Source organism: Pocillopora verrucosa, chromosome 8, assembly GCF_036669915.1.
Source record: "Pocillopora verrucosa isolate sample1 chromosome 8, ASM3666991v2, whole genome shotgun sequence".
In the NCBI taxonomy this organism is placed as follows: domain Eukaryota; kingdom Metazoa; phylum Cnidaria; class Anthozoa; order Scleractinia; family Pocilloporidae; genus Pocillopora; species Pocillopora verrucosa.
The window spans coordinates 17,463,563-17,488,932 of record NC_089319.1 but is presented as its reverse complement, the minus strand read 5'-3'; the positions used below and the strand labels follow the sequence as shown (position 1 = coordinate 17,488,932).

Genomic DNA, 25,370 nt, shown 5'->3' with positions numbered 1-25,370 from the left:
TCAGACGGAGGCTTCGTGCGGAATCAGAGATTTGTGTCACCTTTTTCCCTGCTTGCAAATCGGAAAAAGACTCAAATTGAACAATATTATCGGTACCAATTGAACACTTGCAACAATGGAGAAAGACACAGCAAACAAGTAAGTCAAATTTATTAAGCATTCTGCACGAATAATTTTTTTTCAAAATCGCTTGGATAAAACCGTCGCCCTAGCACGTTGAACAGCGCTTGATCAAAGATTTTATTTAAATTAGTCACACCTCGCTACTTCACTGATTCAATCTCATTTTGTGTAAGTTCAAAAAATAAACCATTTATAAAAAAGCATTATTTTTTAAAAATATTTTGCTAAAAAATAAAAATTGGAACCTATCTAGTAAACATACAAAATAAAATTCTACCTGAAATACGGTTGAGTCACACCAACTGGACAATGTACCATTGGTCACATTCACGTGACTAATCATGGCAGCGATGGCAGAGGGGGATACCTCATTTGATGGAAGGGTAGGTGCCCGTTGTAGCAGGTTCATTTAAATTCAATCTTATCGATAAATTGATTTGTTTGGTAAACACGTAAATTGATCACAAAAGGATCATTCCTAAATCAGGTGGTATAAATAGTTGAAGATCGTTCGTCTCATAGCCGTTCCAATAAAAATAATAATATGCTGTGTATATATATATATATATATATATATATATATATATATACACCCCTATGTAACGATTTCGTCCAGTCCCAGCCAATCAAACGGCTTAGAAACACAATCACTCAATTGAAGCGAATACATGTGGCATGCACAACTCTTCTACTAAGTCATTTGAAAGAGAACGTTGAACTTTTTCATGCAAACAATTTGTCTTCATCAAAAGAAACAGCCTTAAGGCACGCGAACATTTCCTTGTTTGCAGCTGTTATTTGCGTGACGCTCAACTATGGCACTATCAGGCATCTTGTCACGCAATGCTAAATACGCCATGTCACGCTAGAAGTATATTATAACCAGCTTCTCGGTAAAAGTAGCCGATTTTGACCTTTTTAAACACTGTCATAAAATTAAGTCCCTTTTCTCTTCCGCGTACGATACTTGAATTTTAATGATGCAAGACGAATGAATGGATCTATTCCGCTGGGCTTGACGATCTGTTTTGGCAGATCATCCATCTTGTCACCATTCCAGTTGGCGTTTTTAAGACTGCTTGAAGCGACTGAAGGCAAGCTGTAATTTAAGATCAAAAGACAAAAATGTAACTATTTAAACTTTAGCCCAGACTCTCTCCAGGAGTCCCTGAGACGGGAGGAAGAGAAAGCCTGGAACCAGATAGTTAAAATACCGTATGAGATTGCTACTGTTATACTCATGTGGTGGCCATTGATCAAATCGATCTTTGCACATCTGATATTTCGGATTGATGTCAGTGTCGGAGCAACTACATTCCTACCCCTCCCCTAACTAAAAATTGTCAACTGATTACAAGTTAAGGTTAATGTTGGGTTAGGGGAGGGGCAGGTGCGCGATTGCTTTGATACTGAAATTAATCTAATATTTTACATAAACTTGCCTCAAAAGCTTGTCCTATCGTCATAGTAATATCATCTGACATAGTCTATTCAAAACAAAATTACAATCTTATTCTAGCAAAATCAAAGTCGATTAGAATTGGTAACTAATTATAAAAGCTTGCTGGAGAAGGAAACTGACATTTTGGTTCCAGCTAAAGAAATCAAGATAACAGTCAAAATAATATGCGAAGTCACTCGCACAGAAGCAAAGAAAACTTGTTCCTTAAAACTACTGGACCCGGTTGTTCGAAGGGTGTAGTGTATAGCGTAGTACGTTTTGTTTACACTTATCCGCTGGATAGCGATTTATCCGATGGACAGCGTTACTTGCCCTTTGGCCGACAAGGCCTTGCCTGGGGCCCGTTTCTCCACATATTTAGAGAATAAAGAAGCACGTTCTGACACAGTTCCAGTTTTAATTCTTAAGTTTATAGTTTTATTGTATACTTGACAAAGTTTTTGTTTGAGTCTTGAATGAAAACAGAACAGCGGACCCGTTAAGTTAACAGGGCTTTCGAGAAATGGGGCTTTCGAGAAACAAGTATACAGTAGAACGCGCTAACGCGAACTCTCAAGATAAAATGGTTCGACTCAGCGGGAGTTCGAGTTCGCAGATAGTAAATGACTGAACAAAATGAGCCAAGGGAAATCGAATCTTGTTTGAGTTACCGGGAGATCCGAGTAAACCGGATACGAGTTAGCGGATTTCCACTGCATTTTAATCGTACACTTTACAAACTCCTTAGCAAATGTGCTTTTGAACTCATCTACACCAGAATATATCGTCCTGAGGGAGTTCACTTGTTCGTTAACAGATGTGTCAGTTTCTAAACAAGTGAAATTTCCAAGAAGGAAAGATTACCTCAATTTTCCATCCAAACTTTTAAACTAAAGTTGCTTGGAAAGGATAAGAAGTGTACACTTACAGACGGCTTGAAGGCATGGATAATTTTAGCAACTAACTCACCATGTTATCCATTCTGAACACGTGACAGTAATGGCTGTTTGTCTTAGCGTCTCTGGCGATATAAGCAAACACTGTTCTGTCTTCTGGATCCTGTGTGATGTACGATATGTTTCTGATGTCGTGATTACTGACCATGATCTACGGAAAAAAGTGTTCCGATTAATAGCAATACTCGGCTTGATATAAATAAAAGACCCAACTAATCTGGTTCAAGTCCAAAAACATCATGATTACTGACCATGATCTACGGAAAAAAAGTGGTCCGATTAATAGCAATACTCGGCTTGATATGAATAAAAGACCCAACTAATCTGGTTCAAATCCAAAAAGATCAAAAGTTAATTATTTAGAAACGCTTCCATCATCGTAAAAGTCATGATATCATAGTTATCATGATTAAAGAAATTTTTAGTTGAGTGTCGAAAGTAATCTAGCATTGCTCTGCTTTTTCTTTACTTCTTGACATATGATTGGTCCAGAAAACTTGCACCACTTCCTCGACCAATCAGATTCAAATTTAAAACTAGACGCGTTTTGGTCACTCGCATTTTCCCGCGCTTCAATCAAATTGCGCGTTTTAAGTTTGAGCTCTCATTGGTTCCTTGACATAACTTCCTTTCATCTGATTGGCTGTTGCTTTGGTTTTGGTTTTACAACGCTGAATCGAAAAGCACTTTGCCATTTCTATTGTAATTGGTTTGATTCAAGAGCAACATTTGATTGCGCTAATAATTTCCTAGGCAAGGTAAGTCTTGAAAAGGATTCTTACCGGTAACAAAAAGTGGGATTTCGACAACAGGAGCGAAAGTCATCATCAGAGGAGTGAGGAGTTTTTTTTTTTTTTGTCTAATTCGCCAAAACTGATTGGAAGGTTTTGCCGTGATGGTATTGGCTAAAAGATTTAAGTCGCGAAAGTCAGTTTGATTGGTCACTTTCAATCTGCCAGTTATAGGAGGTCATTTGAGTGATAGTTAATTGTCAATATCTGTCGAGAGGAGAGTGAGTGTTCATTAACCCTTTACACCCTAACATCAGAATGAATATTCTTCATTCTGTTCTCTATACATTTCCTGAGGTGCTGACAAGGAGAATTTGTTTTACAATCAAAAGCTTCTTTAGTTGGTGATCATTTCCTTTATTCTCGTGACCTTAAAGTTTGTTTCAGGGGGAATATTGTTGGGAGAAATTCCATGCTAATCACTCTTAGGGGTCAAAAGGTTAAACCAGCTTTCGAAAGTCAGTCGATAAATAATCATTATTTCAAATCGTCGCGGTTACCCTGGGAGTCAACTAAACTGGCCTAACATTTTTAAAGGTAAAAAATAGTTATCTTTTTATCTTCATCCACAAAGTCCAAATCCAAAGCAATACTTTTCACTGTTGCCATTTACAAACGTTACGTAAACTACAGCCACTTTTACCACTTCGTGGAACTCGTTAGCTTTTCCTGGCGAGTACTGATTGCAATAAAGAAAGCATTACCTTTGACCTTGCATCAATGAACTTAATTCCTTTTACGGACACTGAAAGCATCACTGAGGGAATTTTCTGAAGCTTGGCTGTAGACAGCTAAAAAAGACAAACAAGAAAAATGAAAAGATGCATGAAATATAGAAGAAGCCTACCTAAAGGTTCGCTAAAAACCATCAACTTTCCCTGTAGATTTTTTTTTTCAGACCTTCAGTTCACAAACAGTTACAGCAGTTTTAAATTGAGGGTCGGAAATTGTCGTGGTCTTGCTTTACCACGCTCTGTGATTGGTCAAGAAAACTCGCACCACTGTCTCAACCAATCAGATTCAAACCTAAAACCAATCGCGACTTAGTCACTCACGTTTTCCCGCGCTTCAAGCAGTTTGCTTGTCTTTTTTTGAGTTCTCATACCTCGCTCTGTGATTGGTCAAGAAAACTCGCGCCACTGTCTCAACCAATCAGATTGAAACCTAAAACCAATCGCGACTCAGTCACTCACGTTTTCCCGCGCTTCAAGCAGTTTGCTTGTCTTTATTTTGAGTTCTCATTGGCTTCTTGGCATATTTCCTTCACTCTAATTTGCTATTGTAATTATTTTGGTTTTGGTTTAAAGACTCTCACTCAAACTTCGCTCTAGTAGGTAATACAACTTGTCTTACTCTCATTTTACGGGAGGCTTCAACGATAGACTGCAACCCCGTGATTGTTTTAACTGCATGCGACCCGAGATACTGAAAAGAAAAGCATAAACCAAACCAACAATTATTCCTGTGAAACCAAAGGAATTTCAAGGACTGGTTATAATTAACAACTACTCACCGACTTAAAAGTGGCTTGTGGTGGATATTTATCGAGCCGCGATGCGGCAAGTTAAATATCTAACGCTACCCACCGGCAGTGCGATAATGAATTGTTTTAGTATTACCAAAACAATGAGATAATAGAGCAAAAAAGATAATTTTAAGTCATTTATTCCTGCAACAAATACAGTATTCTCGGGAGCAAATCCAGCGCGCCTCTCTCAAAGGTGAATATCAAAGGATATTTGGAGTTTGTGTAACCAATCAGAGCGCGCCTTCGACGTTACACACTGTCATAGTATATACTAAGATATGATCATCACAGAAAGTGACATTCCTGACCAATGCAGTGTCCAAAGTCCCTTACAAATTCTCTTTGACTAGTTTTCCACTCACCCGAGTACTATAATTTACACTTCCATCTATCAACATTGAGGGTTCGTGTTTCCACTTCATAGACCCATTTTCCTTTGACTTCCTTTCATTCGCCTGCAAAAGAAAATGCGTTCGGACTCTCAAAGCAACAACAATCCGGATTGAATTGTCCTCGATTTAAAATCGAGGTTTACATGACTTCATACCTTTTCAGGACCAGTCATCAACTCTTCGGCAGCCGCCAGCAGGTCATCTTCGGTTGTTGCTCCGGCGGTTGTTATGGTCGGCGGTTTCTCATCTGGGCAGTACATTTTGAGCTCCGCTAACTGTACTTCGAGAGCAGCACTACTGTCTTCAAGCTTTGTGTTCTTAACAATTAAAGAACGTGTAAATATCAAATAAATGAACTAATGTATAAATAAATAGATAAATAAATATATGAAAAAGAATAGACAATTAAAAAAATAAATAAATAAAGACCGAGCCAGCCAGTTTTTAGGTTAGACAGCCGGTCGGCCGGTTAGTCGGACTGTCGGTAGGTCCGTTGGTCGGTAGGTCGGTCAGTCAGTCAGTCCAGTCAGTCTGTCAATCAGCTGGTCAGTCAGTCAGTCAGTTAGTCAGTCTGTTGGTCAGACTTCAAGCTGGCCAACCAGCGAGCTATTCCCACAGTCAAGCAGCCAGCGAGTCAGTTATTCAGCCATCCTAGAAGGTCAATCAGTCCGTCAGTCTTGCCGCCACTCGACTTCAAGTGGTCTTGACTTACTTCTAATGGTTCTTCTCTTTCTTTTTTCTTCGCTTCCTTTTTTAATGAAGCCATGATTCGTTTCCGATGACCGAGAGAGTTTATTTCCAGAACCTAGGAGCCCGTAAAAGAGAACTGCATTAAGCTCTGGCTTCATGACAAATCTGCTCTTAAGCTGAAATTTAATAACGCGTTAAGCCACGTTCATACGGTCATGATAGTAGATGATAGTTTCAACTTTCATTCACTATCACTGACCACCAAGTTTGCGTTCAACCGTTTCATGTCTATTTTGGACCCGTTAGTGGATATTTTCTTCATTAGAAAATTACGCGCGTCTAATTAGCTGAAAAAACGAGTGCGTTTTTGTTGTAACACGAATGCAAAGTTGTAACACGTGTGCAAATTATAAATAACGCGCGCGCGCGTTCAAAATTTCACCTTTTCACGCAAATTCAGTAATAGGTAACAAAATTATTTCTTGCGCACTTTGGTTTAAACAGGCACATATAATTTATTCGTACTTATTAACACCAAATTGCACTCAAAATGATGTCATAACTTATAATTGTTCTTGCGAGTGCGCTGCTTTAAGGTGAATCAAAACAGTTTTTCCACCGACAGAATTCTGGAAAGAATACCCGTGTCATCGCGCGAGATTAAGTGTCAGAAATTCTAAAGAATGTCCGCTTAATATGAGTCAACGTCACTAACCGACGTTAGCTCCACTTCCCATAGCCTGTGTATTCTCTCCATATAGGTAAAACCATTGTGTTGAAACACATCATAGTACTCAGAGAGACTCAGAAGCTCTAACCAGTCCTCCAAACTCTCAGGCTTTGCTGACGCAGGGTCGTTGAGCCGGGGACAGGGTTTTAAGGTCTTCACCGCTTCCATGATGGTTCTGTTAAAAAATTAAAATAGGGTTGGTTTCACATTCAATTGGATGTCTGTAATTATTACTTTTGTTTCCTTACGTTCAGTGATTGGTCTAAAAAAGTTGTACCATCCTCTCAACCAATCAGATGCCAACTTAACACCAACCGTCACTTGGTCACTCACGCTTTCCCGCGCTTCGCGACTCAGTGCCTCACAACGATCAGATGCACCATCCTCTCAACCAATCAGATGCAAACTTAACACCAACCGTCACTTGATCACTCACGCTTTCCCGCGCTTCACGACTCAGTGCCTCACAACCAATACCACAATGACCACAACGACCAATCAGATCAAAAGAAAACAAGAGGCAGTTCGAGATAAAAGAATAACAGTGAAACCAACGAATTATATAGCCCAGTAGTCAACGTCTCCCAGTAAATTCTTCCACTTCCACAGTTAACTCGCTTAAACTATTTGCCGACTCGCTCACTCTAATTCCATATCTCATTTGTAGCGTGGGACAGACAAATTTACAATCATTTCAAAACGCTTACTCGAACTGAAATTAGGACTGAATTTTTTAAAATAATAAATGAATTTTTTCATTCGTACCTTCTGTGGTTAAAGTCCACAATTCCTATATCCATAAGATCATCATCTTCAAGAACCCCATTCTGTAAAAGTGCCACGTTGGTTACATAAAATTTATCTTAATGCAGTAAACGGTTTGAACCCGGGGGTAGCATGTAACAGTGTAGTTTGATCGCCCGGGTGAGCGTAGTCCTGAGAAGTACTGTTGTCAGTAGTGGTAACTGATGTTTCGACAACCTTTGATGATGATTTCTGCTCGGGTTGTCCAAATGTCAGTCGCTACTATCGACAACAGTCTTCCTCAGGACTACACTCATCGGAACGATCAATTGTACCACATGTCGTTATCATTAGGTCTAAATGTTTTGACCAAGAAAGAGGCGCACTAACATGAACAACAGGAACAACAGCAAAAGTAGAACGTACCAAGAACATGATATTGTCAAATCCATTGGCCACCAGACATGACTCGTATTGATCAAGATCCAGTGCCTTCAGCCAGCCCGCTACAGTGTCTGCCTTGCCTAACATGTACATACAAGAGCGCAAAATGAAGAAATAATTCTCTTAGGCGAGTTGCAATTGAAAAAATTGCGGATAAAAAGCACAGAAATTTCTAAGCTTCGACATGATTCGAACCCATGCATCTCAAAAACTAGGTAGTCGCTACTACCAATTGAGCTGGGAGCAAATAAAATTTAAGTGGGGTTACCGTTTTCTTTTATAGCAGCTCTCCTCTGCTCGGATCATTGCTTTACTTATAATTCAACCGAAAGTCAACATATGTTTTATTTCATTTAGTTGTGATCAGATTCGTTTACGGGAACGAAGCGTGCATTTGTTCAGACTTCTTTTTCACAATGTCTTTAATTCCGCTCACCCGCGGGGATCATTTAGTGACTTTCTTTCCATCTTCATGCCAACATGTTTTACTTCATTCAAATGTGAGTGTCAAGTAAATTCGATTTAATTTTCCTTGCATTTGCCATGGCTCCCCTTTTAGGAAGATTAAGACCAAGTGTCTGTTACGTGCCCTTTTCTATGCAGAAAGTCATTGCAGATTCTCCTCACTATCTTCTAGGCAGGTGTTTTTTTAAATTCTAAAGCAAACACGACGAGAGAAGGAAAAATAACAAGAGCAACTAAAACGGTTAAAAAGACACCTGCATCAGCGATCTGTAGCTCTAAAGTCTGAGGCATATCAATCTGAGATATTGAAGACAGGAAGGCTTCGATCTAAAGCAAAAACACAAGAAAATTAATTGCTAATGTAATTACATGCGAAAGATACGTCAGGTTCTATATACTGAATCCCATCTTTTTACATGCGCAGGGAGACATGTTAGTTCTATGCATAATTTCCCGTTACTAAATAACTTGTTGTTGCTGTTGCTGTTTTTTCGCGGAGGTATTACGGTTTGTTTACCATTTGCCAACCAATACAAAGAGAGCATTAATCTGCTTAGTAACCGATCACCAATAACTATAGAACATGTTCTTAAAGAAATCTCTCTTCCTCCATTTTATAGCACCCCCTATCTTAAAGATCAGGGTAAAATTATCTGAAAGATGAGAGCAATTTTCAACGGAGTGTCGAAAACAATCCGAGATTGCGCTGGTTTTTCTCCCTCGCGATCTCCGATTGGTGTAGAGAACTCGCAAGGCTAAAAATTGGCGGTCGCACGGTCGCCAGTGGCGAGTAAAAACTGACCAGGGCCACCAAAAGTTAAGGTTTGAATGCCCGATGTGCGACTATGCTACAGAATTTCGAAAAGTTGCAACGTAAATTATGCGAAGTACAAAGTTAAAAATAAAACTCAATATGTAGTTTAATTGGACTACCTTTCTCTTCGTTTCTTTGCCTGGACTCTAAGATCATTCATTTTAGCGAATTTTTTAGTTCTGAAGTGGAAATTCCGAGCCGTTTTAACAGTGATTTCACGAGCTTGTTCTTTCCTTTTAGTTAACACTCCGTTAAAAGCCATGGGGCGTTTATTCAAGTTTTTCATTTTAGACTAAAGGAAATCAAGGGCTACTTCATTTTGGGATGGGCCACTAAGAATTCAAGGAAACTGGCTCGACTGGCCACCAAGCAGTGGATTTAATTTTTAGCCCTGAACTTGCGTCATCCTCTAAACCAATGAGATTCAAAACTAAAGCCAATGGTGAGACTTGGTCGCCCACGTTTTCCCGCGCTCAGTTCAAGAAATTCACCTGTTGTTACCTTGATTTCTCGTTGGCTAATGATGACATCAACCCTTGTTCTTACAGGTTGCCGTCATTAACTTAGCTTCGGTGTTTCGTCAATCAATTGAGAACTGCTTTCATAATAGATTTAACAAAAATTTTGTCAATACCAAAGGTCTGAGTTCAAAAGGATAAATTAGCGAGGAAAAAATCCATAACAGGAACAAAATCTCATTTGAAATTGAAAACGTTACCTTTTCCCATTCCTCTCTCTCGTCCATGGGGCTATCCGCTGACAATGTGCTTAACCTATATGAATCAGGCCTCTCAACAGAATCATCTTTCTTCGCAACAGTTCCATTCTCGCGGGTTTCACCCGGCGAGTTCTTGTTTACTTCATCGCTTCGTCTAAACAACACATTTTCATAAACCAACGGCGAAGGCCTCGCATCAGTTTGAGTTTCGGCTCCGTCGGGCTCTTGCCGCTCTCCACCGAGTGCAGCGTTCACATCAGAAAAGATATTTTCGCGCGAAGAATGCGGCGAAAAGCGCTTATGTAGCTCGGCAAAATCACTGTTTTTCGGGCTGTCCATCTCTTGTGCGGAAGCCATTGCAGGAGGAAAACTAAACGGGTCTTGACTCCTCTCAAAAGAAACAGTACTGCTTTCAGCTCTCGTAGGTTCCCCCTGTGGAGATGCGTAATCTTCATCGTGCAAACTGTCGTTGCGGGGAAGAAGTTTCGGTTTGGTCCTTTTGCGTGGAATGGGTCGGGGGGGTCGTGGTTGATCTTGTACAACTTCGGGAGCCTCCGGAATTGTCGTCATATCTGAGGATTGTAACGATCCGAAAACATCAAATACTGAGGCTTCAGCAGTGTTTGGCGACGGAGGAGAAAATGGCGGTGTCATTGTAGGTTCTGACATATTCGACATCTCGCTGGAAGCAATGCTGTCTCTGTTTAGAGTTTCGCCAGGTCCTACGGCCGAAGGTGACAGTGTACAATAGTCTCCCCCAGAACCACGACTTTCTCTCCACCGCATTTTGTCCAAGTCTACCGTTCCTACCTCTGATGAGCCCTCAAGGCGCACTATTTCGTAGGCCCCAGACTTAGGGGGCCTCCCAGGTGACGTGGGATCTTGTTTCTTGAGCGAGTGCCAGTCGCAATATTCATTCATTCTCCGTGGGGGGAGCTTAGGCTGAGCTTGTTCCGGTTCCTTCTCGATCCACTGAACTCCAAAGTTAACTGGGGGTTGGGTCGGAGGGGTTGGCTGTGCTGGTCGAGGGGGAAGCTATGAGAACGTAGAAACGTTAATTAAATGAGCAAAGTACTTTCTCTTAAGAGAGACATGGCCAGGAAGCTGTGAGCGAAGCGGAACGTAAGAAGTCTGCTGAGAGTTATGAGCTGAAGGACGGGAATGGATTCACTTTATAACGCACCAGGCTTCGCACTTAACACTTCTAAACTCTTCGCACTACATGCCACAAACTACACAATTCGTTCTTCACGTAACACACATAACACTTCACTCGTTACACTTCGTTTCACTCCACATACTTTCCAACGAATTCTTCCCGCTTCCCGCTTCACATTTCACGTACCATAAATCATTTCTACATGTAGGAAACCTTACTACTTTCCAAACAAAAAATCAAATACGGCAAAACAAAAATTTTCTCTAAAAGAAAAAAAAAACACTTGAAACACCTTTGGAGCCACTTGTACACAAGTTAACCACGAGTTTCACCAAAAGCCGGTTACTAGCGGTCCACTGCTACCTTCAAGCAGCAAGCTCCCGTGTGTTGGGGTTTGTCCTTATGGCCCCTTTCCGGGCACTGCCGTCTATTACACCATAGGCAGCCGCTTAAGGGAAAAGTTATCTGATGATCTGATTGTTAATTCTCCTTTCTGGCTACTATTCATTTCCTTGTAAATCCGCTACGAGAATTTGATGTTAGATTAAGATGACAAGTTTGAGTATTCTCATTTCCTGTTTGCTGGATAATGTAAGAATATTATAGGGAGAAGTTACGTGTTAATCACTTCTGGGAGTTAAGGGGTTAAATAAAGTAGATAGCTTACCGGAGGTACGTTTCGTGGAGATGGTGCAATTTCATACACGGGAGACACCATAGACGGGGGCACCTCATACAGAGATGACGAGCCAGGAATGTTCACTGCGCTGGTCCGTTGCTGGGTCACTCGCGCTGGTTCTGTCTGAGACCCTGTTTTTTGAGGACCTACCATGGCAAGGGTTTCATAGTCTCCACGGCTGCTTAGCTGCTGTTGGATGTCAATTGGAGGGCCCAGCTTTTCGTATCCCTCATCTTGGGGTGGGAGCATGGGTTCATACCCAGGTAGAGAAGCAAAGGGTTTCATTTCAGGCGCTGAGTCGCCAGCGAAAGAGCTTAGGTTTCGTGGTTGTACAATCTCGTACCCTGGTGCATCCAAGGGGCAGGATCGGTTTGTTAGAGTCGTACCACCTGCAGCAGAGGAGCTCACCTCCGGGCTACCTCGCTGATTCTCAGATGTTCGACTCAGTGGAGGAACTATGTCGTAAGAGGGCTGTTCCATTGTAGCTTTTCGTGGTGGGAGGGACACAAAGTCGTAATTAGTCGCTTCCTGTCTTGGGTGATTGACCGGCTGATTGACCGGCTGATTTCCAATCCTGGTGTTTTCGTACATATCAAACGACTGACCCCTTGGAACTCTAGAGGAGACTTGAACGGGAGGGCCATTCTCCTCCTGACCATTGCCTTTTCCCCTTAATGTTGCAGGGGGGACTTCATAGACACTGTCATGTTGGTTTACATCAGGTTTCGGTCCTGATGGCAGATTAACAAGGTCATAAGTGCCTCCACTTTGGTTCTGCGACTGTGAATGTGGACGGGTGGTCTCACCAACCAAACAATAGTCAGGATTGTCTATGCTAGCTATGCCTTCAAAAAAAAATGGGAGATCACTCAAACATGGCCCCTTAGAAAGCTCGTGAAAAGGTAACTTCTGCTAACAAGTCTGTGGCTCTATGCAGCATTTTTCGATTGGGTGTCGAAAGTAATCCAGGCTTCCCCCTGGGTTTCACTTTACGGCGCAATTTGATTGGTCTAGAAATCTCGTGCCATCCTCTAAACCAATCACATTCAAAACTAAAACCAGTCGCGACTCGGTCACTTGCGTTTTCCCGCGCTTCAGGCAGTTTGCTTGCATTCACTTTGAGTTTTGATTGGCTAATTGTGACATTTTCTTTTTTACTGATTGGCTGTAGTAATTATTTGGTTTTACAACACTCTATCCACATGCGCTTTATTTACCGTTGTCTCGCGCCTAAGCGATATGTCCGAGTTGAAATAGGTAGCGACAAACAGTCGGTTACAAAATGTATGGGGAGGGGGGGTGGGGGGCGAACTGTCTTCAACTGTCTTCTCATGAAAGTTTAAATCCCTGAAATTTCTGTTGCGTACATGCACAATTGTTCAAGGTCTTACCCATAACCTTTTCGTGGGTACTGTGTCTGGAGTAAACGAGTATTAAGTTACATAAACTGACATCTCCATTTTCCGGCACCTGTCACTGTGCGTCAGAATTTTAATAAACGTCTGCCACAGTACCAGTGAAAGAACCTTAATGTCTACACTATTGTAACTGACATGGAAAGAGTTTCACTTTCCCTAGCCGACCAGGAAATGCCAGACAGGAATACTCACCCGCCGGTATTTGAGAAGGAGGCCCTGTCCAAGGCGAGACAATGGGCTCACCTTCTTTCCGCACTTTGGCATAGGTACTGCCTGGTCGCAGTGGGCATTTACCATTAGTGACTGCATTAGGGTTGCCTGGAAGTCCCACAAGAGTGTAACCAACAGTGATCTCCTGGGAACTTAACGCGGGTGGTGCGTCTGTGGCAGGTTGCTCAGGGAAACCCAATAGGGTGTACCCTTCACCAGCAAACGTCAAATTGTTATTGATTGGAGGTCTGGACCCTACTTCTTCATATTGAGTCCAGTCAGTAGTGTGTCTTGCAGACGCAGCTGAAAATGAAAAAAAGGTCGACGTAAAAACCTCTGAATTAGCTAAGATACATTTTTCTTCACAACTCAAAGAATCAGCCACCGCATGAATTATATAAATCTACGTACACTCTATCAAAAATGCTGCAATCTAATTGACTTCGCTACTCACCACCTATTTCTTAAATAAACTCGAAATGTGGTATAAACAAAAAAGTGGCTCACGAGGGCAGCTGAGTGTGTCACCTCTGATCTTTTTGTTCTTTAATCAAACTGTTATTAGCTAATAACCTTGGATGCCCTGGGTTAAAGTTGTCGCGTTGTAAATATGTAAACCTACAGTGTGTGTTGAAACTTACCTTTAGCTGGTGGTACCTGATCATAAGTTGGCTGCTCCTGGAAACAAAAAAATTATCTTCTTTTAACTATACAAACCGTGCTGTATGTATTATGGACCAAGCGTGCGGTCAAGATGGCTGGATAAGTTCCGAGTTCTTTTTGGCATTTCTATGGACTGAGACGAAGTCATGGCCCACAAAACGCAAAAACAAGAACGAGTCACTTTTAAGTGCATCCCAGGTTTTCTGCAAAAATCTAGGTTTTGCCAAAAGTCAGCCAGCATTAATTAATTGACCACGCAAGAAGCTTAGTCAATAAAGGATTCAGCGTATAGCAAAATATGTCTCTTTCATTACAATCAAGAATGGTTTTTTTTTGCACGCTGGAAAATTCATATCATTTTGTGTTTTAATAATTATTTATTTTTTCTAGTTTTTGTAGCACGTTAAACTCAGAACATCCTTCATGTCTCTTTTGTTAGGAAAGTTCTCTGCCACTTTTTACCACTCGATGCCGACGATATTCTCCAAAAATCTTGAACTTTTTAAGTCCGCTCGATGCAATTTTTTGTTCTTGCGCGGGATCAAAGTAGGCAATCGAGTTTTAGATCCACGTTTGGTGTGTTCACCGCAAACATAAAACCGCGGTCAGCAGTTTGTGGTCAGAGGTTAGAAGTTTCGAGACTTTCAGCTTTTTAGATCGACGTTGGCTTTCACCTGAAAAAAATCAACATTTGCGCTGCCACCTGGAATTACACAAAGGATGAGGTTCCTTCATTTCAAACACGGAGTTCAAACGTAGACGGCAAACGGCGAACGTGACCGCTGGGGTCACGTGACTCGTTGACGTTTGCGGTCACACAGTTTCTAAAACAAACGTGGATCTAGAACTCCCAAATGACGGGCCTAGAATACAGTCATATAAAAACAATGACAGGAAGACAAAGTAGAGATGGTTTCTATGGCATACATTCTCCAATGATTACTGAACCTCTCAGCCTCATTCTCAAAAGCTACAACTCTTAGGACACAGGCTTTCCAAAAGCAAGTTTCCCCAGAACCACGATGAATTGAATTAGCAATCATAGAAACTTTATCACAATTAATAGCCTGTAACAATTCAAAAGCACTTACAAATGACTCTTGTCTCGTTCGTGTGGTAGGCACAGCATCGTAAGTCCCTGATCTTCGAAGGGCATTTGGATCCAAACCTGTAAATGACAAAACCTAGATCAGCTGCAATCCTCGATAAAACCGTCCACAGGTTGACAAACAATGATCAGGGGGCAAAGTGCATTAGTAAAGTAGCAACAAGATTTCGAGTGCAATTTGTTGTTAATAAGCACGAGTAAATTTTTCAAAGACAACAAAACTGCACGAGCCTATAGGACAGGAAAAATTTACAAGTTTTTTACACCAAATTGCCAGCGAAATTTTGTTAAAAATTACTTGTCACTAATATACATGAATAAACATCAAAGGAAGGCAAGACAGACGTAAATTTTCAGAGCGTGCGCGTGCCATTTATAATTTGCACTCGTGTTAAAACTTTGCACTCTTATTACACAAGAATGCACCCGTTTTCAGCCAATCAGAGGCACGCAATTTTTTCAAGTACGTTATTAACCTCCTTGCTCCCTAGAGTGATCAATAATCAGGTAATGGGAATCCTCAAACTCATCATGCAGAAGTTATATAGATCTAACACCAAATATCCCAAAAATGGTTCAATTTCATAAGAGTACGTCAGAAACAAGATAGAAATTTATCAATCAATTTTACAACACACCTGTCTGACGTGGAACAGGTTTATAGGTTGAACTCCTGGAAACAGCCATTGACTTAGGACGCTCGGGGAACCCCTAACGTTATACATTAGAAATTGAAGATTACAACTAATCACATTTTTAAATGCAGTTTTTAATTGACTGTAGAGGTTTACCTCTTATAATATTTTTTTGGGGGAGTCTAGTTGCCACAAAAAAAAGATAAAAATGACTGGCTGGAAGATATTTACAGGATATCTAGAAGCCTAAAAATTGGACAACCAAAGAGAAAAAGACAATTTTCCTAAGATAAAAAAAATTACAGAGTATCAACAATAACTCGTATCAAATTTCATTTCAGGTTAACTTTAGAAAACTGATTCTGAGTATTGAAAAAAACAACAACAACGAAAAAAACAGCGTACTTCTACACCACTTGCATACAATGTAGGTTGTAAACTGGCAATGCTGCATATCTAGTCACCAAAACCTTTCTTTGCTCACCATGGCAACCCATATGGTCATGGCTTTGAGAACTAGGGAAGCCTGGTTTCAATGGCTAAGTTAATCTGTACTCCCGCCCTGAGTGATTGGTCATACTCTAACTAAAATGAGTGGCATGAGTAGTTGGCTCGTCTTTCCTTAGAAGGTGGTTGACAAACCCTCCACTCAAATTAATAAACAGAAATCTTGTAATTCATCCCTAATGTGTCACTTGAAAGTCTGCCCTTTCCCCCAAACAAATTAGTGACCAATATTTTTACGGAGATAAATAAAAAGTTATAGAGAAAATTCAAACAGTAGTGGAGCATGCCACATCTTTTGTCACTCATTGCAGACAGTGACAGCTGACTCTGATTTGAGTATAACTTGGCAATTGCATGAAAAAATTAGGTGCTCTCTTTCCTTTTCTTAATCATCCACCAAACTGACAAAGTCTAAAATGTCGACCAAATCATTTTTAAGAATAGAAGCCTGTGGATGATAGTGAGTTTGTAATTAAAAGCTTTCACAATTACTTATCTAGCACATCAACGTGCCTTTGATGGCCAAGTTTATATTGGGAAGGCAAATAGTCCATTTTACAGTTGAGTGCTAGGTTGCCAAGCCTTTGAACAAGAGTGAGGCTAAGGTTGACCTTGTTGTGATACAAACATTCTGTTTTTCAAATGTAAATTACTTTGTTATCATGCAAACAAGATACTGATCTTTATCATAACAAGCTACCTTCAGCCTCACTCCAGATCAAAGGCTTGGCAACTAAGTAAACAACTGTAAAATGGCCTATTGTCATACATGTTAAATTGATTTGAACTCACAGGAAATGTGTCTGATGTCCTTGCTGAGTTTCTTGTACTTGGTTTGAACTCTGTGATGACAGCAGAGAAAATAGTTATTAATAACAAGGACCTACAGTGTACATGATGCAAATGAAAATCACAGACATCTTTCATGACACATCAACGGGTAATTTAGTTATCACACATGCCCTTCTCCACCCAGGAGTACTGGCTAACTTTTGAGAAAACAAAAATTCCTGCAGAAAACCTGGGATGTACTTCAAGTGACGAGCATCTGATTTCTCCTCACAATAGCACCTCTAACTCAAACATTAGGGTCATGAAAATGAGAGAAATGATAACTAACTGAACAAATTCTTGAAAGTTGAACAAATTTTCATTGTTGGTGCCATAGGCAAGGTGTAGAGAACAATAATTATAGAGATTAAGCATTCTCATAATCACCTCAGACTACTGAGATAAATTCATATTTACTGGGATAGGGAAGCTTCACAATTCCTTCTTGACAAAAGATTCACCACATATTGTGTAAAATTAGTGTGTCAAAATGTTAATATTATCCCTCTGACCCCTAGGAGTCACACATTAAGGTCACAATAATAAAGGAAATGATTATCAACTAAACAATCTCTTGATTGTCAAACAAACTCTTCTTGTCCACACCTTAAGAAATGTATGGAGTGTAAAAATATACACAAACATGCATGCAACAGCTGGAAGCATTTTAGTTGAACAAATCATCTCAACCAATGTAATTTAACATTGTCAACTGAGTTGATAACATAAATTGGCCACTGCAAAGAATTTAAAAGCTAACATTTCAAGTGTTAGCCCTTCATCAGAGTGAACGTCAGCTTTGAAACTCTTTCCTGTGACCAATTTACATTATAAACCTAGTTGATAATACTAAATTACCCTGTTATACCCTCCCACTGATGTAGCACCACAGTTTCTTCAGAAATTTACCCCTTTATTCATTTATCTCTACCAATGATCTGACTTTTGTCTGCAATTACTCACAGAATTGTTTGAACTCACCAGTGTTTTGCCGCCTTAAATAAGAAACAGGCTCTTTGAGGCTGGAGGCTGGTTAGTAACAAGTTCAAGCAGAAAATTAGTAGCATTGAAAGAATTGGAGCATCACTAGGTATTAAGGTGATTCCTCAGTTTTGCGCTGCGCATCCTGTATTGCGCATAAGGATCAAGTAATCAGAGCAATGAGCACATGCGCACTCCCAAAACACAGTACTATTTTTCAATACATGGAACAGGTAAAGAGGTGCAATGGTCTTAAGCTCTTGAATGTGCTTGGTGACCTATATTTTTTTTGCATAATTTTGGTGTAAAATTTATCCCCATTAAATTTGGGAAATTAGAAAAAATTCCTTAAGGGAAAAAAAATAAAGCTAAAAGTGTACACAAGGCCCATTACTCGAGGATGCAAATTATGACCTTGAAAGGAATGACTTGAGGAACATTTTGAGTGAATTTTCATTAAAATTTGCATGATTTTCCCAAAACTTAAATACCAAATTCTTCCATAAGCTTAAGACTTTCTACCTGTCAAGTTTTTTTAAAGTGTTTATTTAAAAACCCTTGCTTCCAGCTGCAGCAAAATGCCGTGTGTGATTAGTGCCAGTACAGGCATTAATGGGGTAAGTTTTTTCCTTCATGCCTCCTAAACAAGCCATTGACCTATCTTTTTTATTGTATTTTTTTGAAACAGACATTGGTGAGGAACATTTAAGGAGAATTTGAAAAAAATTGTTCAATAACATTTTTTTCTGAGGAATCACCTTAACAAACTTTATACAGTGAAAATTGAAAATCATTCTGAAGTGCATAAGAGCATGTTAACATTATAGAAATGATTAAGGGAACTCACCCCCAGCCCTCCCAAAGCTATAAATTAAAATAGCTGGTTACTCTTCAAGCACAGCTATGCTCCAGGAAATGTATATTAGTTGTTATCACTACCATTAATAAGAAGAACGCAATTGATTATGACACTGGCTAACTTCCTTTTGGAAACTTGACTTTGCATACACACGCTGACAATCTGACTATGACTGTGGCCATTTTCTTTTCAGTATCCTGGCTAAATTTCTGTGCCATAACAGATTCTCAAACCTCTTCTTTCCATCTCTAAGAGGTCTGTTTGAACAAGGAGCTATGTAAAAGGCATTCTTGCCAAAAGAAAAAAATTGGTTTTTGATAACCAGGACAGAGGCAGCTGCTTTTTAACCCCTTTTTGCACCATAGTATTGCCCAACTTGATTGCACTGTCTATCAACAAGAGACCACATCCATACATGTATACAATTGTTTTGAAAAGGTTGTAAAAGTGCACGCAACAAACCCAAAAGGTATTGTGGGTAGTTTCAGGTCACATCTCTTTAACCTCATGATCAGGATTTTTGAGAAATCTGAGAATGATGAGGCATTGCGCATTTAATGAATTTATTTACTTATTTGACTTAGATGTAAACTCATTGATTGCCAGATACCCAGATAACCTTTCAAGATTTTTTCATGCACTTACATCCTTTTTTTCTGAAAACCTTCTCAAAAAAGCTGCATGCAATTGTGTCAATCAAACCTTTCATACAGGTTTAACATGAAGATCAAGGTACAATTATTATAAAGGATAAGTTTTATTTAAAACACACCATATATTAGTTCTTTAATCTCCCTTGTTCTTCCAGAAGGGTGTGATGCTAAAAGGTCCAACACTGTTTTGTTGTTGCCATCCACAACAGTGACATCAATTCCTATGGCAACGAACAATGAGACCTTATCTTCTACATTTGCACAAGGTTATACTATTTTCATACCCAGCCAGGACAAGGAATCCTCTAACACTGTTTAAAAAGCTGGATTTCACTATTTCCCAACCATTCCAGAGTTTTCTGACTAATAAAACTCAAAATCAAGACAACTCTGATTGCCTTGGATGGTCATCCACCAATCTGGAAAATCGGGGGTGTTTCTATATTCCTAATGCATCCCAGAGTTCTAAGATGGTTGCTGATCATTGAAGATAACTATATGAAAACTTTATTCGTCACCAATTCTCTAACTGCTCAGTTCCTGCATCCCCAGCTCAAAGATAATTGGCATCTATAATCAACTAAGACAAACATCTGGCGATCTTCTAATACAAACATATATCAGCAAAATCTGGGACAGTCAAGAAATGGTGAGATTGCCAATAGTCTGGGACTTTCCAGATAAACAAAAACCAGCCTTTACCCCAAGGTTCTCACTTCTAATATCTTTACTTAGTATTTAAAAATATTCATAGAACCATTGAGTCAGTTTCAGTCTCAGAATTATCATACTAACAATGGTCAACACTTAATCAGCAAAGATAAATTTTTGTACAACTTTGGAATTATGACATTAACCCTTGGACTCCCAAGATCCATTTAGCAATTCTCCACTCTCACCAATAAACATTTCCTTGTCAATGAGAAGGAAGAGTTCATTGCTATGATATACTCTGCAAATGACCCTGTCTGTTCTCACAACCTATTTGCAAAATACTATATTGGAGGTAAAGAGTTAACCCTTTAACTACCAAGATCTCATTAGAAATTCTCCTTACTGTCTGCCAAATAATTCTCATTATGTTAGTTTGAAGAATTTGGTATTGAATCAATTAGTAATCCCATAATTGATAGTTTTCTTTATTCTCATCACTCATCTGATTGATATTGTATAGATAATAGTAAGGAGAAATTCTGTCTTGGTCACTCACAGGAGTTAAAGGGTTAAGACTGAAAGGGAAGCTGTAAAGAGTTCCAAATTAAGCCTCTAAAGTCTTAATTGCACAGCCAGAGTCTCAAGAGTTGTCTGGTGAACTCACGAGTAAAAATTTTTAGTCACCAGCATTTCAGCCTCTGAACTAATCAACTTACCACACTGTAGAAGAAGATTAACCACATCCACTTTGCCATACAGTGCTGCTTCATGAAGGGCTGTTCCAGATGTACCCTACAAGAGTTATAATGTCACTTAATGGGAGCTATTTATTGTCATTAATCATAACCATTACAATTCCCTCAAATGTAATTGGTGTATTAGCTGCTTTTTTTTCACTACCAAACCAAACATACTACTTTCTAACGAACCTTTATCGTTGTGTAAAGGCGCGTAACAACCAAAACAAAAACCCTGCCAACTAGCATTTTATTGGAACACGTGCTAAACAAAGTCCTTGCGCTCACACCATACAAAGCCAGGTTACTAAGCAGCAAAACTTCGAAGCGAGAAATGTGGCTTTTGTCGAGCAGACTTACCACTTTATTGGCTGCAACTATCAGTTCTTTATTTAATCTTAAAGCGTTTAAACTTAGACTGCTCGAGTTGTGCAGGGAAAAGACAACGGAACTTGTACCGTGTAAAAGTGGATTGTTTGTTTACATATCAGACAATTATTATGCTAATTTGTCCTGAAAGTTTACACGGGTAAATATGGTAATCATTCAGTACAGTTGTATTTGGACTTAAATTTCCTAAGGTGCTAAGAAAGAGAACTTGTTTAATAATCAAGAGTCTCTTTAGTTAGTGATCATTTCCTTTACTCTCGTGACCTTAATGAGTGATTCAGGAGGATGTTGTGGGGAGAAAGTAGATATTAGTCATTCCTAGGGATGTCATTTTCTCAATTAGTGATTTAGGAGTGATGTGGGGAGAAATTAGATGCTAGTCAATCCAAGGGATGGAAGATTAAAACTGATATATTACCGATATATTGACATCCATTCCACAACTAAGGAAGTATGACACCACATTTATATGGCCGTTTCTTGCAGCAAGATGAAGAGGGGTGTGCGTTCTAACCATATTTCCATCTTCAAGGAGATCAGGATGATAGTTCAACAACTGCTTGACCTATAATCAGAAAATTACCTTTTTTAACCCAGTTCTAAATTATTATTTAAATAACCCTTTACACTCTAACATCAATATGCATATTCTCCATACTGTTCTGCAAACATTTCCTTAAGTGCAGACTAGAAGAGTTTGTTTAACAATCAAGAGCTTCAGATCTGTAGTTGGGGATCATTTTCTTTATTCTCTTGACCTGTACATTTCCTGAAGTGCTGACAGGGAGAATTTCCAAAACAATCAAGGGCTTTTTTTAATGAGCTGATCATTTCCTTTATTCCCATGTGTAATTAAAAGGATGATGTGGTAAGGACAAATTTGATGCTAGTCACTTTTGGGGGTTCAAGTGTTAATTATTGCTAACCCCTACAAATCAAACATTTTAAAGCCAAAAAAACTGAACATGTCAATTCAGTCCACTCTCAATGAACCACCTGACTCAGAGCCAAGTTTCTATGAGTTTGTGTCTGAAATGTTTTTTACTTACAGCTTCCATTCGACCATACTGTGCTGCTAAATCAAGTGGTGATTCCTGACGACTGTTTCGAATACGAGGATCTGCATGATTCTGTAACGAAAATGATATCAAGAAAAATACCAAGCACATACATTTAACTGAATTCACCTGGAAAGAATACTGGCAAAACACCAGTCTAACTCATTAGGGACAACAGCTTGTGTGGTAGAAATCTAATAAAAATCATATTATGCAAGGTCTTATAAAATGAATATCAGAGCCTTCTGTCGATTTTTTTTTAATCATTTCTATTCAAAGAAAAACCTACCGGTATTTGTTGTTCAAAGGGCAGATAATGTTTTTCAATGGATAAACTGCTATCCAGCAGATAAGCCTTAACATACTGTGTGTTATCCACTGGATAGAAATTTATCCAGTGGATGGTGTTTGGGCCTGTTGGTCAAAGGGATGACAATGCTATCCAAAGGATAAATTTCTATCTACTGGGTACTGCACCATCCACTGCAAAGAGATTTATCTAGTGGATAGTGTTATCTACCCTCTGAACAACCGAATCCTGATCTGTCATCAATCTTTACAGCTTTCATACATTAAATAATAAACATCATGTACCTCAAGTAAAACAGCTACAACAAGACTTTGCCCAAACTGAGAGGCAGAATGTAAAGCTGTGTCCTCTGTATCATTCTGTTCAGAATCAGGATAAGAATAAACAACTATGTCAAGAAATAATCCATGTACATCTAAAATCTAGTACTGCTCAGTGACAAACCTGTTCATTGACATTAGCTCTTGATGGTCCTGTGTTTATGAGCACTTTAGCCACATCAGCATGTCCATTCCATGCTGCCAAATGAAGGGGGTAGTTTCCTACAGATATAAAATAGTTCTTTGTTTTTAGATCAAATTTTTTGCATTACGTCAAAATGCAGTAACTGAAGGAAACAAATTTCATTCGACCTGCAGATTGAAAATCAAGTAAACCAATGATCCTCATCACAAAGTGTTTCAGATTCCTTCATGGAAGAGAAGAATACTCCAAAATCTGCCTTGCTCCCTAGGTGCAACTTCAAAGCTTCAGCTGATGGTGGTGTCCAACTACTGCTATAGTATTTGGGGGCATTGGTTAAATTCCTGTCAAGGCCTGAATTTCATTTGAGGCTTCTTTTCTCCAAGCGCTAAAATTACAGCTCAACTATGGATCATTGCAACACTTGATTTTCAATCCAAAGGTCTGATGAAGTTTATTTCATTACAAATTGTGAAGTTTGGTTGTTTGGTTACTTTAGCTCACATGCAATATCATTCCTCTGATACTCACCAGAAGTATCTGGAATGTTTGTTGAAGCATCATATTTTAAAAGAAGCTCAGCTGATGACCTGAGAAAGAAGCAAAACAAAAATAGATAAATGTGGGAATACAACTGATAGAAAAGTCTGTACTGTGTGCATTGTGATCTTCGACCAACAGATACTGGTTGGAAAAAGGGATAAACTACTAAAGAAATAACAATGCTAGGAAGGAGGCAACTTGTAAAGAAAAATGTGCAAAAAATGGAAGTGTGAAAGAAACCACTGATACAACTAAGAGAAAAGGGGTCCTAAAAGACACGTACCTCTTCCACTGCCTTTTTTTTTGTGAAGATGAAAAAGCAATTACTAGTATTTATGGTCATTTTAACCTTTTTAACCCCAAAAGAAACAACCATTTACTTTTTCAATAAAGTGAAAGCTGATCATGAGAATCAAAGAAATGATTGCCAATCTAAAAAATCTTTGATTGTCAAACAAATTCTCCTTGTTAGTACGAAAGGAAATGTATGGAGAAGAGTGTGGAGAATTTGGATACTGATATTAGTAGTGGGCTAAAACAACATACAGTAGCCTAGTATACTGTAGCCTATAAACCAAACACCATTAAGGACACTAGAGTGTGTTAAATCTCGGTAGTGGAAAATTATGCCCGCATCCATGGAACGTGATAACCTTAAGGTTAACGAAAATGATAAAACATCAATAGCTAGAGGGTTAAGGTGCTGGAGGACATACAGGTAATTGGAAATGAATGGCGCGCCAGTCTTGATCGAACACACATTCGTGAATAAAGTTCATTTTTCGCGATTTTTGGAATGAGCGATCGGCTGACAAAGAATTAAAAGTTAACTGAAAATATCAATGAAAGACAGCAACCGAGTTATGCACGTAATTGCACAGTGCGTGTAATAACACGTCCAGGTTTCCTTGTGTCATTTCCGATCCAAGTAAAAAAAATATTATCGTTACCTGTGACCATTTAATGCTGCATAATGAAGCGGAGTGTATCCAAGTTCGTCTTGATGATTAGGGTTGACGGTCCTGCTCATCAAACTGCAAAAGCGTGAAAATCAATAAAGAAGAGCAAAAGAGCAATCAGCTTTCATTTCCTGTCAATCTGTAAGACAGCTCCCAAATACCTTTGAATTCCAGACTTCCTTGTCTTATTACCGAGAATCTTCTCGATGTGTGCGACATTTCCAGTTTTTGCAGCTTGTAGAAGGTCTTGCTCTTTCCCCATAGTACCTGAATAGGTGAAAGAATGGCTACCTTCTTGCACAAAATAATTGACATCTAATACAGGAGAAAGAGCCAGCCTAAACCGCCATTTTGTTTTTGCGTTCCAATGATTGACCTCGAACCAGTCTCCCTCGTTGAAATACAATCACAGCTCATCGCAGCCTACAATTTGCTCATGCCAATTCAATCCAACTTTGTTCCGAACTATAAGATCGCCAAAGGTTACTTCCCACCTTCAGAGGCCGAAAAAATGGATTTTTCTTTTATTTTTGTAAAATTCACACGTGGCATCACTGCTTATGAAAAAATCTTTGCTCATGGAAAAATTAAAAGCAGAAGAAAGTCTTAAGTAAAAAAAAAAAAAAAACATGCCCAACGAAGAAAGAAAGTACCATTCTGTCAAGAGAAGTAAAAAAAGTTCCTTTGTGAAAGGGACTGGTACTGGCGGAGCTCCTCA

At 39.3% G+C, this 25,370-nt stretch overlaps 1 protein-coding gene across 2 annotated transcripts; it reads right to left on the bottom strand.

The window, feature by feature from the left end:
* Positions 1-135: 135 nt before the first annotated feature.
* Positions 136-25,004, bottom strand: LOC131776657 (ankyrin repeat and sterile alpha motif domain-containing protein 1B). Of its 2 annotated transcripts, XM_059092874.2 has the most exons (29): positions 24,814-25,004; positions 24,644-24,727; positions 23,682-23,740; positions 23,133-23,230; positions 22,973-23,047; positions 22,370-22,450; positions 21,739-21,885; positions 20,910-20,985; positions 19,659-19,760; positions 18,028-18,075; positions 17,008-17,057; positions 15,712-15,784; positions 15,057-15,133; positions 13,944-13,980; positions 13,285-13,605; positions 11,663-12,519; positions 9,837-10,871; positions 8,559-8,631; positions 7,822-7,919; positions 7,417-7,478; positions 6,637-6,826; positions 5,944-6,036; positions 5,387-5,548; positions 5,202-5,294; positions 4,665-4,736; positions 4,016-4,102; positions 2,534-2,671; positions 1,566-1,610; positions 136-1,222 (listed from the first exon to the last, which is right to left on the bottom strand). In XM_059092874.2, the coding sequence occupies exons 1-29, from the start codon at positions 24,912-24,914 to the stop codon at positions 1,193-1,195; spliced, it is 4,464 nt and encodes a 1,487-aa protein (XP_058948857.2). In that variant the 5' UTR covers positions 24,915-25,004; the 3' UTR covers positions 136-1,192. The 2 variants fall into 2 exon arrangements, with proteins under 2 accessions (XP_058948857.2, XP_066027073.1); XM_066170976.1 differs by lacking the exon at positions 18,028-18,075.
* Positions 25,005-25,370: the final 366 nt, after the last annotated feature.